At 45.6% G+C, this 19,174-nt stretch overlaps 2 protein-coding genes across 4 annotated transcripts in view; one reads left to right on the top strand and one right to left on the bottom strand.

Annotated features, from left to right (window-relative positions):
- Positions 1–19,174, top strand: part of Ppm1e (protein phosphatase, Mg2+/Mn2+ dependent 1E) — a 136,469-nt gene that overhangs the window by 106,341 nt on the left and 10,954 nt on the right. Inside the window, exons 2-4 of the mRNA XM_032911868.1 lie at positions 7,389–7,507; positions 12,820–13,019; positions 17,234–17,422. Coding sequence (XP_032767759.1) covers positions 7,389–7,507; positions 12,820–13,019; positions 17,234–17,422 — 508 coding nt within the window. The remainder of the gene's footprint in view (positions 1–7,388; positions 7,508–12,819; positions 13,020–17,233; positions 17,423–19,174) is intronic.
- Trim37 (tripartite motif containing 37) overlaps positions 5,517–19,174 on the bottom strand; it is a 141,678-nt gene continuing 128,020 nt past the window's right edge. For 2 of the 3 annotated variants that reach the window (XM_032911863.1, XM_032911860.1), the window contains one exon: positions 5,517–5,800. In XM_032911863.1, the coding sequence (XP_032767754.1) occupies positions 5,656–5,800 (145 nt within the window). In that variant the 3' untranslated portion in view covers positions 5,517–5,655. The remainder of the gene's footprint in view (positions 5,801–19,174) is intronic. The other variant, XR_004389001.1, reaches the window with a different exon arrangement.

Here is a 19,174-nt window from a genome sequence, read left to right on the forward strand (position 1 = left end):
ACTTATATAAATAAAATACATAAATAATTCTTTACAAAAATAAGAATATTCCTAATACATAAGGCAGAATATCCTTATAGAAATATTGTGGGTTTGGGTCTTGTCACTCAGACTAGTCTTAAATGTATGTGTAGACTCCAGGGATCTAGTGGTCTGCCTCCCATAACTTTGAGTACAGTTATGTGCCAGTATGCCCAGTGTGTTTATACGTCTAAAGCTGCCTTTGACCCTCTTTGAGACAAAAAACAATACTTACTTGGAATAGAATTGCAGAGGTAGCATTTTAGGCCCAGAAGAGTTCGTTTTCCCATCTTGTTTGCTGAGGTCCCCTCTGGAACGAGCCTTCCTAACTCCTGGTCTCCAACAAGTCAGCTCAACAGCATTCCAGGAGCTGGTGGGACTTCCAGATCTTTCCATGTACAGCTCCATGTGTCTGGTCCCCAGAGTCCTTACTGACCCTGAGTTCATTTGTTCACCCTCCCTCTCGTCCTTGCAAATCAAGCACAAGCCTTGTAATATCTGCCCTATCTGTAGGTCTCAAGAAATGTACATGCTCAGTACTAAAAGTCTGCTCACCAAGCTGCTCTCTGCTAACACAGACTCCTTCCCTCCATCCGCTGTGAAGGAGTTAACTGAGGCCTTGTATAGAATACACATGCATTCTATTGCTGAGCTCACCTCAGCCTTGACTCTAATGTTATCTGGATAGTTCCCATGACAATCTAGTCTGTCGGCCTCAGACATTACAAAACAATATGTGTAGGCATTGAAAAGTGCTTAACTACTGAAGGTCATTAGGATGTGGTTGTATTTTGTAATTTTTTCCAACCACACTATTTGTGACAGCAATGCCTTTAATTCCAGCATGAGGCAGGCAGAGGAAGGTGGATCTGTATGAGTTCTAGGCCAGCCTGATCCACACAGGGAGATCCAGGTCAGCAAGAGCTACATAATGAGGGGGAGGAAGGAAGGGAGGGGAGGGAGGAAGTCTCCAGACATGTTTGGGGACAGGTGCACTTATTTTCTTTCTTTCTTTCTTCCTTCCTTCCTTCCTTCCTTCCTTCCTTCCTTCCTTCCTTCCTTCCTTCCTTTCTTTCTCCCCCTCTGTCTTTCTTCTTCTTCTTTTCTTCTTTCTTCCTTCTTCTTTCTTCCTCCTCCTCTTCCTCCTCCTCCTCCTCCTTTTTTTTTTTTTTTTTGAGGTACCAGCCTCAGGAACCAGCCCTTATATGGTCTGAGCATGTATTCTACCAGTGAGCAACACTCTTGGTCCTACTTTTGGAAGTAGAATTAAAGAAGCAACATTTACTTCAGAAGGCAATGCTGCTAGCTGGCGTGAAGATGCCAGGACAGTTGTGGCATGTGTGACCCATCGTTTTCTGAGAGTTTGCATGTGTTTGAAAAATATTTACTTGAAAGCAAACACCATGTTTGTTTTATTTACAGAGCTCAGTTTCCGATGTCAACAGGGCTGAGCTTCTGGCATTATATATAGCTCTGAGAAACTAAGTATATAAAGTTGAAGTGTGTAGTCATGTAGTCATTAGTGTAAGTATCCTTAGTAAAGTAGAATGTTTTACTTCTTGTGAGGAAACGTAAGTGGATCTCTAGTGACTTTTCAGTGTTGTTCAAGAAGTGCCTATGTGCACACAACGTGTGACTTAGAAACAAAATAAACAAAGACTACTTCTACCTATGAATATATGCGATCTGTGCTTTGCTGTTTGAAATAAAAGTTAGCTGCTATGTAGAAAACACTTCTTTCATACATAGGGTCTAAACTGCTCGGAGTCAAGGATGGGAACCACTTCAAAGACTGTCTTAGAGCTGTACTTTATGTATATCTCAGGTAAAACTAGGGTTTTTTTGTTTTTGTTTTGTTTGTTGTTGTTGTTGTTAAGGACCCTAACAAGATTAACTTCATTTTAGAAGATCCAGACAACCCAAAGGCTGGCACTGCCAAAGTCAAGTCACACAAGTGAGGGTTTCCAGTGCAGCAGCCTCTGACCTCATAGACCTCTGTACTTATTAATGTGTGTAGGTGTTTGTCTGTTTGCTTGAGCATGCCTGATGCCTCCAGAGGGCAGAAGAGGACACTGGAGTCCCTGGAACTGGGGTTACACATGGCTGCTAGCTGCTTATGGGTGCTGGGACTCAGAGCCAGGTCCTCTGAAGAACAGCCAGTGCTCTTAAGTGCTGGTCATTCTCTCCAGCCCAGACAACAGCGTTCTAGGTCTCGGTCTCTCCAGGCCCCCGCACTGTCAACATTGTCTTAGCATCTCAAGGCAAAGTATGAAGGAAAGCAGTTTGTGTTGTCATGTTAGTCACTCTCGGTAAGCCTCTTAAAATGACAAGCACTAATGATTAGTTTTTGTTTGAGGTGTGTCAAGTATTCTCTGATGTGCCTGAGCTTTAAACAGACTTGCGATTCTCATTTCTCAGAAACAGTTTCTTTCAGTTCAGTCAAAACCATTAAGAAATGATTCATGCAAGTGTTTCCATGTCCTGATGTGCAGAGTGCACTGACGGAGGTGATGTTTGAGCTCTTTAGTGAGTTAATCCTCCCTCTCTACCTCACTGAAAATATTTTCATTCTGTCTGACAAAAAGTTTAAAAAGTACATTAACTGTAACTAAAAATGTACCACGAGTGACACATTAATAAGATTAGTGGTGTGTGCCTTGTTCTCTCAAGTCGTCATGGTTTTACCTTTGATGAGCATAGACTGATAGTTTAATTACACAAAAGGTATCATTTTCTTGTGGAACTCTAGGGAGCTAGATCACTGAAGTTCTTGGATCATTTTAAAATGCAGCTTTAAAAATAAACAAAAGGACGGACTAGATCAGAATAAAAGCAGGAGAGATGTGAAGACAAAGTCACCTCAGTACCAAACCCTGACTCGTCAAGAAAGGGCCGACACTCTAGACAGCCACAAAGGAGATGGCGATGCTCGTTGTTCCTCGCCTCGGACAGGCCCCATTACTTCATTTTACAGCTGTGAAGGAGCAGGAGCTGGGAAGTGACCCTGCCCACACGTGGATACTCTAGCTCAGCTGGAGTGCTTGCCTACCACGTGTGGAGCCGTAGGCCATGCCTCAAAACTACAAGCAGAGCAAAGAACAGAAACCAACCAGCTGTGATGGTGCGAGTCTGAGATCCCAGCGGCTCAGAGAGCTCTCATTTGAGGCCTCATCTCAAAATAAAAATGAAGTCAGCAAAATGGCCTGGAGCAGTGGCTCTCAACCTTCCTGATGCCACGACCCTTTAATCCAGTTCCTCCTGTCATGGTGACCCCTAACCGTAAGATTGTTTCGCTGCTACTTCACAACTGTTGATTTGCCCGTAGAGAATCGTAACGAAATACCTGATATGTGACCCCCCAAGGGGTCGTGACCCACAAGTTGAGAATCACTGGCCAAGGGGTTAAAGGTGCTCGCAACCAAGCTTGACAACTTGGATTCTATCCGTGGAACCTACACGGTGAGTCAACTCCTAAGGATTTCCTCTGCCCTCTGCAGGTAAACCACGGCACCTGAATGTCCACACACATGCACACTCTGATTAAATGACTGAATGAGGGCGTAGTTGTAATTTTTTTTTCATGAAAAGGGGCTGAAGGGTTGTTCAGGATAGAGCACTTGCTTATCATGCAAGAGGCCCTGGGGTCAATGCCCAATGTTGCTAAAACAGACAGGCAAGCCAGGTCGTAAATGATTTCACTATTTACTAAGGATATGACCTGCAATTTTTAAAAGTATGATGAGGACTCGGGGGAGTGCCTGAAAGTATGAGGACTTGAGTTCTGTCCCAGGGCCCACACGGAGACCAGGTATGTTAGCATGTGCTGAAATCTCAGGGCCACAGAGACAAGAGTGCCCCAGGGTGCACTGGCAAGCCAGTCTGGCCAAAGCATCGACCCCACCTCCAAGGAAGAATCAGCCTCAGGGGGGAGGGGGGCACAGCCATCTTGCGCAGACATGTATATGTGCACCCTCTGCATCTGGACACGCGCGAACACACAAACACAAAGATAAAGAGGTCCTAAGGGACGAGAAAGGTAATAGCAAGTTATTTTCCCCTTTAGAGGTCTGGGGTGTAAGCAGTGTGATTTCATGTTTCTGGAGCAGGTGTTTGGTCTCACCTGACCAAATCTCGTGTGTGTGCGTGTGCGCGCGCGCGTGTGCGTGTGTGTACATCTTGAGCAGCACAATAGTGCCTGGCACAAGGCATGCATGCTTCAGCAAAGCCCCCGCAAGGGTAAACACAATTAGCTGGGGTTGTCCTGACTTCCCTAAATAGCAAACAGAAACACTTACCTGCACTTACCCCAAGTGCCTGCCCTCCCTCCTTCCCTCCCACCCCTTTTCTTCCCACCAAACTTGATCCTGACCAAGGCTGGTATTTCCAAGTGTCCACTTCTGTTTCTTTAGATTTACCTGTCACATGCTTTTCATATAAATACATTTCTAGAACCTGTGGTCTTCCGGACAGTCTTCTGAATTTTCAAACTTCATCTACACAGTTGCAGGTATAAGCACCAGGGGTTCTGGAGATGGCTCAGCAGTGTAAGAACATCTGAGTTTGATTCCCAGCACCACATGGTGGCTCACAACCATCCAACTCCAGTTCCAGGGGATCAGTGCCCTCTTCTGGCCTCTGCAGGCACCAGGCGCACATGGTGAAAAAGCACCCCGGTATTACATGGGACACTCCATCGGCTGCACGTCCTTCTTGCTGTGGTGCACATGCGGGCTGTGTGTGTGGTGCTTTCACTCACTCCAAAGGCACATGCGGAGACCAGGGTTGCTGGGCCGCATCACATACACAGCTGAAGTTCAGGGCGCGGCCAAAGCAGCTGTACTGTTCTGTATTCCCCACCTCGCAGTATGTAGGCCCAGTGTCTGATGTCACTCTACTGCTTGCTGTCGTGTCTTTCCATTTTTAGTGGGAGAGGGGAAGTAGGGATTGAACTCAGGACCTGTGCACACTAGCCAAGCATTGTACTGTGCAGCAGCCCCGTGTGATGAATGTTGGTGTTTTTATACATGGAGATCAACGCCCCCTATCATTTTTGAGACCCCCCCCCATTGAGCCCTCCCCACCCCCCACTCTCCCCCTGGTGGCTGTTAGATTCGCTATCCTTTTCTTTAGCTCCTTTGCCCTTCAGCAGGGATGCTACAGTCACCCAAGCCCTCCTTCAAATGCTCAACTCCCCTGACTCCTCTTAGAGCTCCTCTAGCTATTCAGTCTCTATGTGTGGGTGGGTGGGTGAGGTGGGGTGGGGTGGGGTTTCAGACTGGGTCTCACTGTATAACCCTGGATGGTCTGGAACTCACTTCGTAGGCTAGGCTGGTCCAAATCATGGATGGCCTGCCTGCCTCTCTGCCTCTGGGTACTGGGATTAAAGGTGTGTGCTACCATGCCTGGCTTTCTAGTCTCTGTGGGTTCCTGTCTTCTAGCAAGCTTTAAAATACTGGGTTTCTATGATAGTGGCTGTCAAAAAAATTATGACAAAATTTAGTGGCATAATAAAGTCATTTATTATACTCTAGTTTCTTTTGGTCAGGATTTCAGACCGGTACAGCAAGTCCCCATTTCTGTTCCATGGATTGGAAGCCTCAGGCTGAAGACTGGTGCTGTCTGAAGCCCTGTGACTTACACGTCAGGCAGCTGATGGTGGCTGTTAGCTGGGGCCAGAGGTCTCAGCTCATACCCGTGTGACCCTGTACATGCAGTCTCCCCAGGCTGGCTGGTTTGGACTTCCTCACAGTATGGCTGCTGGGTTCCAAGAACAAGCAGTCTAGAAAGGGAAAGAGGAAAAAAGCAAAAAGCTAGGGTAGCCAGAGCCTACTTTGCCCTTAAAAAAAAAAACAAGTTCCCACGTCTTAACCACATGTAAAGAAAAAGTAACTGACTTTATGTGAAACGACACGGTTCTAAAATAGCATGGGACCTGGGGCTGGAACTCCATGGGAAAGCACTTGGCTAGCGTGCCTGAGGCCCTGAGTTAGAGGAAAACAAAACACGGGACCAGAAACACTGCTGTGGCTTGCTACGGACAGACAGTCTGCCACAGCCTTCTGGTCACAGTCCACAGCATCTACACATGCTACGTCCCTTCTCCTCCTCTCCCTTTGTGCCCCCTGAAGACTCATCCCATGAGGGCATCAGGCTCAGGCTTCAGTCAAGATCTCTCCATGTGCTAGTGAGAGCCCATGATCAGGTTCCTTGTCTACAGGTGCACTTAACCTGAAAACCTAGGCACTAGCAAGGTGGATACTCTCGGCCTCACATCCCACAGCATATAAAACAATGAATACGCTGCAGTACAGAGCATTTTCTCCTAACTCCCCTACACTCACTGCTTTCCTACACTTTTTTTTTTTTTTCGGAGCTGGGGACCGAACCCAGGGCCTTGGGCTTGCTAGGCAAGCGCTCTACCACTGAGCTAAATCCCTAGCCCCTTTCCTACACTTTTCAAGAACTACTGTACACTAGTGATTCTCAGATTCTTGATCTGAACTCTATCTCAGTTTTCAAATCCGAGCGTCTGTCTGAAATGTCCAGTTATTTTATCCCCTTATAAAATATCTCATTATCATTTCTAGCTTAACCTGCTAAACTGAACTCTTGTTTTCTGCATTAGCCCAGTCCTCAAACCTCTTGTCCTACTCCTGTCAGCCCATAGCTGCTCAGATGAACCCAGGACTTCCTCTCAGTCCTTCACCTCGGCCCAACTTCCAGCACGCTCTGCACATCTTTCTCCAAAGAACACCCTCTTCTTCCTCCTCATGCCCTCCTCTCTGTCCCTGTCCCCTTTACTGACCTCCCCCTTCCTCCCATAGATTGTCAGTGTTCTTCACTGCCCACTTTTCATCCTCACTACATTCTAATTTCCTTTGGCACAGCAAATCAAGGGAATGCTTTAACTCCTATCTCACCGTGGCACCTCCTTGCTCAAAACTTTGTGACTTCTCACAAGTTCTCATAAAGGCCTGTGCACGAGTCTGAAGTATTTCATCCTGCCTTTCCACGACCTTGTAACACGATCTTTTCATATTTAAGGGTATGTGTGGCAATGACTGGCCACCCAACCAAGGTGGGTATCACTGTAGGGGTCACTGTATTGTTTCCTTCACAGTGCTTATCTGACTCTCAGGTTGCATCCTGTTCCTTTACTTGCTCAGCCACCTGTCTACCCAGCTGGACAGTAAATCTGGTCAGGGACCAGCCCTGAGATATTCTCTGATATCGATCCAATATCTATCTAACACTAGCCGGGGGTGCTCGGGCATTCACCGTGGGACGACACATATGGCATATATTGTGGCGCATTAGAGCATCACTTCCGAGTCCTTACTGAGGATAGCCTTGTGCTTCTCTTCCAGTAACTGCCCTTCCTTTCTGGCTGCCGCTTTAGCCAGAGCCACATCAGATGAAGTCCTCCAGAGTGACCTTTCTGCTCACTGTATCCCAAAGGAGACGGACGGCACAGAAGGGACTGTGGGTGAGCACTTTTCTCCATTATGTGTTTAAACATCTAACATTTTCTCGTGGACAGCTGGCTACAGGGATAGCTATAGCATATTAAACCCAACTGCATGCACCACTATGACTACACAGTGGTACTAAGGAACTTTTTCTTAAAAATCAATAAAAAGAGGCCAGAAGAAAAAAAAAATCCAACCACACACGCTCACATGCGCACATGCAGAAACACACACACACGCGCGCACACACACACACACACACACACACACACAATGTTTGAAAATGATTACATTTTCATAAAGTTAAATATATTTATATATTTATGGTAAACTAGTACATGGAAAGTACAGGAAACAGGAAACTGACATTGCTGTCTAGTAAGGAGCAAGCATACACAATGGAGTTGAGCTCAGTCGTGTGTACCTGCAGGGAAGGTCACTGGAGCCTAGGTATTCTAGACAGGCTTAGGCAAGGACCTTGTCTCAACCGAAAAAACCCAGTTTGATGCACAACAAAGGAAGAAGGTGGAAAGCCGAGTTTAAGAAGAAGCTGTGTGAAATGTTTTGTTTCTCCACGGCTGAACCACCCTGAGTACACCCATCTCTTCTAAGATGCCATCCTGGAGAATACAAGTAAAAGCAAACGACAGTTAAAATGTTACAACAAAACTCACCAATCTTGTTAAGTTTTCTATCTGCTAAAGCATAGTGCTGACAGATAGTGACGTGATGTAGACACAGACATTGTGTACAGTGCTGACAGATAGTGACGTGATGTAGACACAGACATTGTGTACAGTGCTGACAGATAGTGACGTGATGTAGACACAGACATTGTGTACAGTGCTGACAGATAGTGACGTGATGTAGACACAGGCATTGTGTATAGTGCTGACAGATAGTGACGTGATGTAGACACAGGCATTGTGTACAGTGCTGACAGATAGTGACGTGACGTAGACACAGACATTGTGTACAGTGCTGACAGATAGTGACGTGACGTAGACACAGACATTGTGTACAGTGCTGACAGATAGTGACGTGATGTAGACACAGACATTGTGTATAGTGCTGACAGATAGTGACATGATGTAGACACAGACATTGTGTACAGTGCTGACAGATAGTGACGTGACACAGTAGTGCTGACAGATAGTGACAGTAGACATTGTGTATAGTGCTGACAGATAGTGACGTGATGTAGACACAGACATTGTGTATAGTGCTGACAGATAGTGACGTGACATAGACACAGACATTGTGTACAGTGCTGACAGATAGTGACGTGACACAGACATTGTGTACAGTGCTGATAGTGACATGATGTAGACACAGACATTGTGTACAGTGCTGACAGATAGTGACGTGACGTAGACACAGACATTGTGTACAGTGCTGACAGATAGTGACGTGATGTAGACACAGACATTGTGTATCTTTGCGTTGGCACTCAGCAGCCACTCCCATCCTCAGCCCTGGCACCAGAGAGCTGAGCCAAGGCCCTGGACAGGACGCTCCTCACTCACTGCCGTGAATGTTGTTTTGAGACTGCCCAGGCTGGCCTGAAATCTCTCTTTCTACCTCTGCATCCCAAGATGCTGGACTCTAGTTTATAAACTGGGTTTACCATATTTGAAAATGATTAAGCTATTTTTATAAACTCAGAGCATGAGTAACCCACCATACACTTCTGTGTTTGGTGCAGGGAATGGAACCTGGGGTACCTTAAATGTTAAGTATGTGTCTTACCAACAGAGTACCACCCCAGCTTACTGCTGCAAAATCTAGACGGTGTTGTTTTATTGATATTTATTAGCTTTGAGACAGGGTCTCAACTCTGTGGCCTCTGGCTGGCCTTCAACTCACTATCCTGCTGCAGTCTCCTGAGTGCTGGGATCACGGCATGTGTCACCATGCTTAGCCCATCTGTTCTATTCTAAGCATTTGCCTGTCAACATGGTACATAAGGAACAGAGCATTAGTTATTAATAGAAAGCCAGCCCCGAGACTGTGGCATTCCCGCTCTTCCTGTCTCTGGACTGTGACAGAAAATTGTCAAGGAGGGAGTTACTGCTTGTTCTTAATGAGAATAACGGATTCACCTAGAACCATGTTGTCCCAGAGCCAAGCTCAATAGAATCCTTCTACAAAGCACTTTCTTTCCCCTGAAGCTGAGGCACAGAGTGAAACCCTTGTAATGAAAAGAGTTTCAGTTCTTCTTCACTGCGGCGGGGTGACTGGCTGACTCAGCTGCAGCTCGACACTGTGACATTACCGACTGACGAGCAGGTTACAGCTGTGAGGGGGTGGACTGCTGCTTGGATGGTTCTCACTTTCTCACGCCCCTTATTTTGTTTTATTTTTCCATCTCGAGTGGCTACTATTTACATCCTAATGTTCTACAGCACTCCTGCTGGAGACTGTCTCGGGCTGTGTGCGCTCTACATGCTGGCTCTGAAGACGCAGCTCAATCTACACGATGACAAGAGTCAGATAAAGTTTTTTTAAAAATAGATGTCATTGATCATGATGTTTGAAATTTTTTCTAGGAGATCACTCGGAAACATCTTCATGCTGTTGAGATCTAACTCTATGCTAATCCCTTATCCATTTCACACAAATCTGTAGGTCTGACCTGCACAAGGCAGAGTCTCTACAGGGACACTGTTGGCCCACACAGTGCAGAGGGGAGAAGCACACCACATATGGATTACAGCAGGCAATGAGGTCCCACTGAAACAACTCTTAAAACCTCCTCTTAGCAGGAACTGGCTGCACCCTTTAATCCCAGCATTTAGGAGGCAGAGGCTGTCATGTTGATGCTGGGGACTGAACTTGAGTCTTCTGCAAGAGCAACCAGTGCTCTTAACCACTGAGCCATTTCTCTGGCCCTCGGCATTTAAGTTTTATTAGCTCCCTTAGTGGACAGTGTGGTTGTACAGAATGACAGCAAACCACAGGATGACAGAACAGTTTCATGATCGGCTGGGAATGTAGGAACGTGTCGTGTATTTCACCCATTCTCTCTGGAGTTTCTGGATGTATTTGTTTTGTAGCCCTCTTTTTGTGATTGTGTCAACCAAGGACAGTCATGTCAAGTCTGCATGGGGGTGGTGATCTCCTGCTGCGGTTTCTATGAGCACTAGAACTTAAAAAAGAGCAAACATTTGGAATTGCTTAAAGCAAAAAAAAAAAAAAAAAAGGCTGTTTACAGGTTTGTTCATGTAACTCCTCAGGGAGTATTTGCTCTTTGTACTTCATTTCTCTTTAAACACACCCTTGCTTCTTCAGTTATATTAAGTTGAGAAGGGGCAGCTGGGCGTGGTAGTGCATGCCCACAGACCACAGCACAGGAGAGACTGGGAGCAGCCTGTGCTAGTGAGACACTGTCTCCAAACAAGCAAATACATAAAGATGTTTAAGACATAAGACTGCTGCATATTAATATAAAGAAACCAGAAATAAAGCCTTTGAGACCTCGTGAACACAATGATTCTAAGAGTTCTAAGTTGGATGTCGAGACTCACCCTCTAACCCCAGTGCTCAGTCGGCTGAGGGAGAATGAATTTGAGACCAGGTCACCCTGGGAACAGCGTGAGACCCTGCCTCAGAAAAGGGTGGGCAGTTTGTGGTGGATGTGATAATTTGTACCTGGGGAAGCTCCAACTCTAGCACTTAGGAGGCTATAGCCCAAGGATCTTGAGTTCGAGGCCAGCCTGGGCTCTACAGAAAAATTCTGTCTCAAAAAGATAAGAGCACCTGCAGTGTTTGTCTGGATGTTCAGGGCTCTGAGTTCTAGCCTCAGTACTACAAAACAGAAGGAAAATTAATGCAAGAATTATGCATAAGAACAGAAATAGAGTCACAGATTCAAGGCTAAAGCACGACTGGAAATAAAGAAATAGGAGTCCAGGCTCCATGCTGCCGAGGAACACACAGTCTCTCTTCCTTAGGGTTTCTGTTCTAGGCTACAGGAAGCATCTGCAGCCATTGCCCGTCTGCCACATACTTCCTCAGGCTGTCAGGCTGTGTCTGATTTGGTAAAGCAGCGTTAAGGAGTATTTAAAAAAAAAAAAAACCTGAGATATAGAAGGAACATCTAAAGTAATGAAAACCCAATCTTTTGGTTATTTGAGTAGCTACAAACTGAGCGGAAGAGAGCTTGGCTAGACAGTTAATGCTAGATCTAGTCTCTTCAGTACACACTGGTCATGTGCCGAGGGACACAGGTCTGCTTCAGATGTTAACTGGGTCAACTGTATCGCGAAGGGGATGTAAGCCAGGTGATGTGCTGGTGTGTGTCTATAATCCCAGCACGAGGGAAGGTTTGTCGAAAATTCAAGGCAGAGGCTAGCTTGAGCTAATATAGCAAGAGTCTGACTTAAAAATAAGCGGGTTGGGGATTTAGCTCAGTGGTAGAGCGCTTGCCTAGGAAGCGCAAGGCCCTGGGTTCGGGTCCCCAGCTCCGAAAAAAAAAAAAAAAAAAAAGCAAGCAAACAAACAAACAAAAAGTAAGGCTGGTTATGGTGGCACAAGCCTTTAATCCCAGAACATGGGAAGCAGAGACAGGTGAATCTCTGAGTTCCAGGTAAGCCTGGTCTACACAGCGAGTTCCAGGACAGCCAGGGCTACATGGAGAAACCTTGCTTCTAAAAACAAAACAAAACACGAAAAATATGTTCCAGGATGGCCAGAGCTACATCATTGTGAGACCTTGTCTTTAATAATACTAATAAAGACTTGTCTTTAATAATAAGAAATTTTTAAAAATCAAAGAAGTACACACAGAATTAAAGTTGCCTTCTCCAAATAAACCTATCAGTTCCCCTGTTGGCTAAACTACTGCCTAAAGTTGAATTGATAAATAATCAAAGAAAATGTATAACTCAGTTCCGAATGATGGACCTGGAATTCGTTACAAACTGTCAATCAGTTACAGCGGACAGAAGCCATAAAGGAAATGAGGAGGAGAGAGCCAAGACTCTGCCAGCTGCTTTCCTACACCTTTCCTGCTCTGAGTGGCTGGGCAATACACCCAGTACTCAGGTTTCAGTCAGTCTTCTGAGCCTAGAAGGCTTGGCTCTCCACCTGACAACCCTGCCAGTCGTCCACAGAGAATGCTGCTCTGGGCTAGAGGGCGGAAGGTTGTGAACAAGCCTGGCCACACAGAGGGTGATCTTGGTGGAAGCTGATTCTCTACTAGGTAGGGTGGCGTCTTTCCGCGAGTTACGGAGGACGTGACTGGGGTGAACTACTTCTGTCCAACTAGGTAGGGGTGTGGGGAGCAGTGTTACATGACTCTTTATTGGGGTCTCTGCTTCCTTCACAGAAATTGAGACAGTGAAATTGGCCCGTTCTGTCTTCAGCAAACTACACGAGATTTGCTGCAACTGGGTGAAGGACTTCCCTCTACGCAGGAGGCCACAGCTTTATTATGAGACGTCAATCCATGCCATCAAGAACATGCGAAGGAAAATGGAGGACAAACATGTCTGCATCCCTGACTTTAACATGCTCTTCAACCTAGAGGTAAAGGGCAGTCAGTTTCAGTTGGTGAGATATGGTCCTGCCAGGAAGGACTAGTGTCCTACCTGTCACCCATAGGACAGAGGGAGGCTGGCTACATTAGAAAACAGAACTTGTTTTGTTATTTTGAGAAAGTTCAAATCATTCCAATTTGGGAACATTGTGTTATTTTTAATAGGTTCACATGGTTCAAAACTGGAAGAGTAAAAAAATCTCTTGTGGATAGCCAGTTCCCATCCAAGAAAAAAAGGGAAGTTGCCAGTTTTTCTTGAAGCTTCTAAAACTATTTTATTAGCAACCAAAGAAAATCATATATCAAAATAACATTTTTAAAAGGAGAATTTTTCTGTAGTAAAGTCAAGTGACTTATTAAATCCTCAGAATACCATGTTGCTGAAGCAACAAAAAACACAACATAAAAGGATAAATTTAAGGCTGACATGATTTGATTTCATGTGATTTTCTTTTAAAATCTGGGTCTCAGATAGAAGGAAGTTGGAATTACACTCCACACATCTGTGACTGACAGGCTGGGTCCATATGAGCCTGTCAGCTTAATAACCGTTCTCTTGCTGTCTTCTCCTTCCTATTAGATGCATTATGCTAATGCAAACAAAGGAGGGTTTGTTTCCCCTGCCTGTCACTCACCTTTTCTTTCCTCTGTTAAGTCCATAACTTCAAGATGGGAGTGTAGTAATTTATACACAGCGTAATACTTCCTTCACTTAGCAGCAGCTACCTTTAAGCTTCAGCCGACTGTCAAGAGCAGTTGGGGTGCAGAGAGGCCACACCTAGTATCTTTGTTTCCAGCGCTGTGTCCCTGCAGATGTACCCCAAAGGTTACCCTAAACAGTGCCCACGAAACTACAGCTATTTCACGACTGCACTCAGATTTGAAGGCCTTCGTTCTGCATGTTAACCTGGATGACTTGCGTTCTGTCTCCAGGTTTGATGCGGCCTGAGGTCTAGCTCAGAAGAGCTGCCCAGAAGCACCAAGGCAGGTTTCTAAGGTTGCTTAGCAGTGGTTATTTAGAGCTTTGCAAATTCTGGTACTTTACCTGGTCACTTCATTTAAAATTCATCACAACAGAAATACAGCAGTCTTAAATATGTGTTTGACAAAAGTGTTTTAGCATTATTAATAAAAAATAAATCAGAAATGATCTAAAAATTAAGGGAAATGTGTCTCAATCTATTCAAGATGTGTCTAAACAATACTTAGTGACATGCAGAAATACTACTGACATAAAGCAGGACCATAAAATTTTATGTATACTATGATCCTTACTTAAAAAATATGGGCCAGGAGGTAGTGGCACATCCCTTTAATCTCGGACTTGGGAGGCAGAAGAAGGTGAATTTCTGAGTTTGAGACTAGCCTGGTCTATAAAAAAAGTTCCAGGACAGCCAGACCTACATAGGGAAACCCTGTCTTGAAAAAAGCCAAACCAACCAATCAAACCCAACAAAACAAAACAAAACAAAATAAAATAAAATAAAACAAAACAAAACATAGGGCCAGACGTACATCTGCAACCCAGGATTATAGAGGCTGAGGCAGGAGACCTGCTATAAGGTAAGGGCCTGTGTCAGAAGCCAAAGCATGCATGCAGGCACGCACACGCACACGCACACGCACACATGCAGATGTATGCTTGTCTCACATGCCCAAAGTCCTACTAAACACCCCAAACCAAACCAACCCAAGCCACAGATACATAGCTATGAGGATGTCATCTATGATAGTGGGGTTATCATGCTATTTGTTTCCCTATTTATGTTTATTATTTAAATGAATTAAAATTATACATCATTATAAAAATTTTCCTTTAAAATCCGCAGTTTTAAAAGAAAATCTGCATAGTGCTAGGAGTGAAACCTAGAGATAGTGTGCGTTACCTGAGCCTCCCACCACTAATGTGGCAAAGACCCCACCTGGCTGCTGTTTCTTCCGCTGTTGTACTGAGTTGTTGAAACTGAGGATTACTCTAGTCCTCATTCTGTCTAGTCAGTCTTCAGTGGCACTATAAACTGCTTTGCCTAAAATGTAGGACATAGTAGTGTTAGTGTCTAAACGTAGATACTGGTTTCATCATTTTTGAGTGTTACCATTATTCTCTGGACAGTTACATGTGGTGCTTTTGTTTAAGAGGCATTTTCCAAAGTACAGATATGCCTGTGTCATCTCTGTCTGACACAGTGTGAAGGTGGGACAGATGAGGCAGTCCCTCAGCCTCAGCTACCCAGCAAAGCTCAGCTCAACCTGGGTTACCTGACACTGTGTTAAGGGAAAAAAAAGACCAAAACCCTAAAGCAAGCAAGTAAGCAAAACGTTCCCTTAAAGGATTTGTTCCGAAGTGCATGACAGAACCCAGACTCCCAAGAAAGCGAGTGTAAAGACTCAAGATGCAGGCCTTAGCCACTGCCGCCCACAGGGAACTTAGTAGCCAGTGAAAGCTGAGCGACTCTCACATTGCAGACATCTCAGATCCAAACACCTGAGCTGAAAACAAAGCGAGCAGCCAGCAATTTGGCAGATGAAGAGTGAACTCACTCCAGACACAGCAGAAGGGAGGAGTGTGATGCTGGCAGCCGGCCTTTGAGAACCAGGACACTGAAGCCTAGGCTGAGGCTGAAGCAAAGGTGCCAGGCACGCCATGACAGCGGGCAGCTGATGTGGCCCAAGACTGGTTAACAAGTTTACAGGCTACTTATGGTGGAGCTCAATGTGACCAGGAATGATGTGTGAAAGAGGCATTATCATTCAGAACTGTGTGTTTTTTATCTCCAGTATTTTAGAAATTTTCTATTGCTCTGAGGTATTTTGAAGTACTCAATGCAGAAGAGCTTTTGCTCACTTCTTCCTTGTGCCCTCTTCCCTCTTCTTCCTCTGCCCTCTTCCCTCTTCTTCCTCGTGCCCCTCTTCTTCTTCCCTCTTCTTCCCTCCCTCCCCTTCTTCCCCTTCTTTCCCTCTTCCCTCTTCCCTCTTCTTCCTCTGCCCTCTTCCCTCTTCTTCCTCGTGCCCTCTTCCCTCTTCTTCCTCGTGCCCTCTTCCCTCTTCTTCCTCGTGCCCTCTTTCCTCTTCTTCCTCTGCCCTCTTTCCTCTTCTTCCTCTGCCCTCTTTCCTCTTCTTCCTCTTCTATCCCGTCCCCTCTTTCCTCTTCCTCTGCCCTCTTTCCTCTTCTTCCTCGTGCCCTCTTCCCTCTTCTTCCTCTGCCCTCTTCCCTCTTCTTCCTCGTGCCCTCTTCCCTCTTCTTCCTCGTGCCCTCTTCCCTCTTCTTCCTCTGCCCTCTTTCCTCTTCTTCCTCCCCTCTTCTTCCTCGTGCCCTCTTCCCTCTTCTTCTTCTTCCTCGTGCCCTCTTTCCTCTTTTCCTCGTGCCCTCTTTCCTCTTCTTCCTCGTGCCCTCTTTCCTCTTCTTCCTCGTGCCCTCTTCCCTCTTCTTCCTCGTGCCCTCTTCCCTCTTCTTCCTCTGCCCTCTTCCCTCTTCCTCCTCGTGCCCTCTTCCCTCTTCTTCCTCTGCCCTCTTTCCTCTTCTTCCTCGTGCCCTCTTCCCTCTTCTTCCTCTGCCCTCTTTCCTCTTCTTCCTCTGCCCTCTTTCCTCTTCTTCCTCGTGCCCTCTTTCCTCTTCTTCCTCGTGCCCTCTTCCCTCTTCTTCCTCGTGCCCTCTTCCCTCTTCTTCCTCGTGCCCTCTTCCCTCTTCTTCCTCTTCCCTCTTCTTCCTCGTGCCTCTTCCCTCTTCCCCTCTTCTTTCCTCTTCTTTCCTCTTCTTCCTCTCTTCTTCCTCTCCCTCTTCTTCCTCTTCTTCTTCCTCTGCCCTCTTTCCTCTTCTTCCTCGTGCCCTCTTTCCTCTTCTTCCTCGTGCCCTCTTTCCTCTTCTTCCTCTGCCCTCTTTCCTCTTCTTCCTCGTGCCCTCTTTCCTCTTCTTCCTCGCAACTATGATTTTGAGGCAAATGCATGTGGGTGGTTTCCATGGTACAAGATAACAAGTTTCACAGAGAGGGTGCTCCAGCCTGCACTAATTGGGCATGATATGTTCCAGGGCTGTGTGTGTAAACACAGATGCCCAAGCATTGCAGGTATCCAGCAGATGATCAGGCCCGGGAGCAAGGGAAACACTGAGTCTCTATCAGCAGAGGATGGGTGTCTCCAGGGCATCAGATCACTTGCATGGTACCGTGCCCCACTCCTTAACTGTTTTGTCTGTCTCTGTTGACAGGACCAGGAGGAACAAGCATACTTTGCAGTGTTTGATGGCCATGGGGGAGTGGATGCTGCTATATATGCCTCGGTTCACCTACACGTTAACTTAGTGCGCCAGGAGATGTTTCCCCATGACCCTGCTGAGGCTCTCTGCCGGGCCTTCCGTGTCACAGATGAGCGGTTTGTGCAGAAGGCAGCCAGGGAGGTATGGCATGTCCTTGTGAACTCCGGCTTCAACTGCAATAGCTGAGTTCAACCAGTCTCTGTGGTTAAAGGGCAACTTAGACCTTTTCTCTTTGTAGGTACACATTATCTAAACTATACAAACACACAGACTAACACTCACCTGAGCCACCATGTTGGATTCTGTTTAATTCTAAAACCAGTTCCGTCTTGAGGACTAGCTCTGTGGGGCACAGTGCTACAGTGTAGAGCAAAGTCAGGTTGCGGTTTTCTGGCTGCTCTCTATAGCTGCTGCTGGATTTGGTGGGTGAGTTTTGCTCCTTCCCCCTGCTGCCTATCAACAGCTTGGACCTACCTCTCTAAGCAGACAAGATCTGGATGCGGTGAACTGAAAACAATAGTTTAAAAAAAGAAACAGAAACTGGGATTAATTCCATACATTTGATTCTGCACGAGTAGGCAGTTGTTTAAAGAGGGAGGATCCTTAGATGATCCTTGAACTGATTTTCTCTTACTAGGAAGAAAAGACAGAACTCATGTCCTCCTATATTACTAAGGCTGGTCAGACCTAAGCATTTTACTCCATATTAAATTCTGAAAATATGTATCTCTCTGTATTTATCATTCTGGGCAATGGAACCTAATTACCTATGGAGCTGTTAGATTTTAGGTGAGGGCGGGCAATAGAAAATGAGTGCTTTTTACTTTTCAAAAGCAATTACAAATTAAGATATACACTGTAAGGTAACACTTCTGCTCCATGACTCAAATATGAACCTTTAAAATGGGAAGATCAGAGTATTATTTGATCCATCTCCCTGACCTCAGTTATGCTGTGAAGCAATCATGAGGCTTGAAAGAATAATGACCTATTTGGTAAAAAGCAAGAGAAGTATCTGCCTTTCAGCTTGAGGACAATGTGAGCCTGGGGGAGTGGAGAGGGTGGCACTCTATAGTCACCAATGTGAGACAATGATCATGCCATGTTTGAAACCCAACATCATCGTGTTTTCTGACCGTGCTTCTTTCACTTGCTGACACTGGTGCTGTGACTCTGTCCTGCCAATGCTTCTGCATAACTCAAGGTCCTCCCAACAGTCGCTTTCCTCCTCCTCGTGCTCCCATGTGCTGTGTACTGCTGGGGAAAGCAGCCACTCCTGTTGTGAAGCAGCCCTGCCTCCTGTTCTCTCCGGGGCATATGCACTGAAGTGTCTTTATATCGTGTTCCAGAGGGCTGAGATTTTGAACATTCTGTGTGGGAAGACATTTTATTGGTGGGTGAAGATTTATAACAAACTTTTCCTATATAGGGAAAAAGAGAAGTTGTTTTTCTCATTGGATAGAAGAAGCCCTTTGCCACCCCTGACGCACTTGTTCTAATTTGGGCCAGGTCCTTAGTAACAGCGTCATGCTTATTTGGTGGTGACTCATGTCAAATGGAGATGTCATTTTGGTGTAGCAGGATCAAGGGCTTTAAGAACTGTGGTAGCTACTGCAGTGACATCCCAGGCTGTTAGCTTTCTATGCTGTGTTCCCAATCAAAGCTCCCTAAAAATACTCTAGGGAAGGCTTTTCTGGTTTTTGTTTTTAAAGGTATATAAGCATCTTCTTCAGCGAGTATATGCTGTCTCAGCTCCATAATATCTAGAGACTGGGGACATTTCTTTGCTTTGTATATGTACACACACACACATTTTGTACAACTATACCACAGTAGGGTTACGAAACGAGTGAAACAGACTGGAACTGGATCCATTTAAGAAAAAGGGTTGCC

This window comes from Rattus rattus, chromosome 9 (genome assembly GCF_011064425.1).
Source record: "Rattus rattus isolate New Zealand chromosome 9, Rrattus_CSIRO_v1, whole genome shotgun sequence".
Classification (NCBI taxonomy): Eukaryota; Metazoa; Chordata; class Mammalia; order Rodentia; family Muridae; genus Rattus; species Rattus rattus.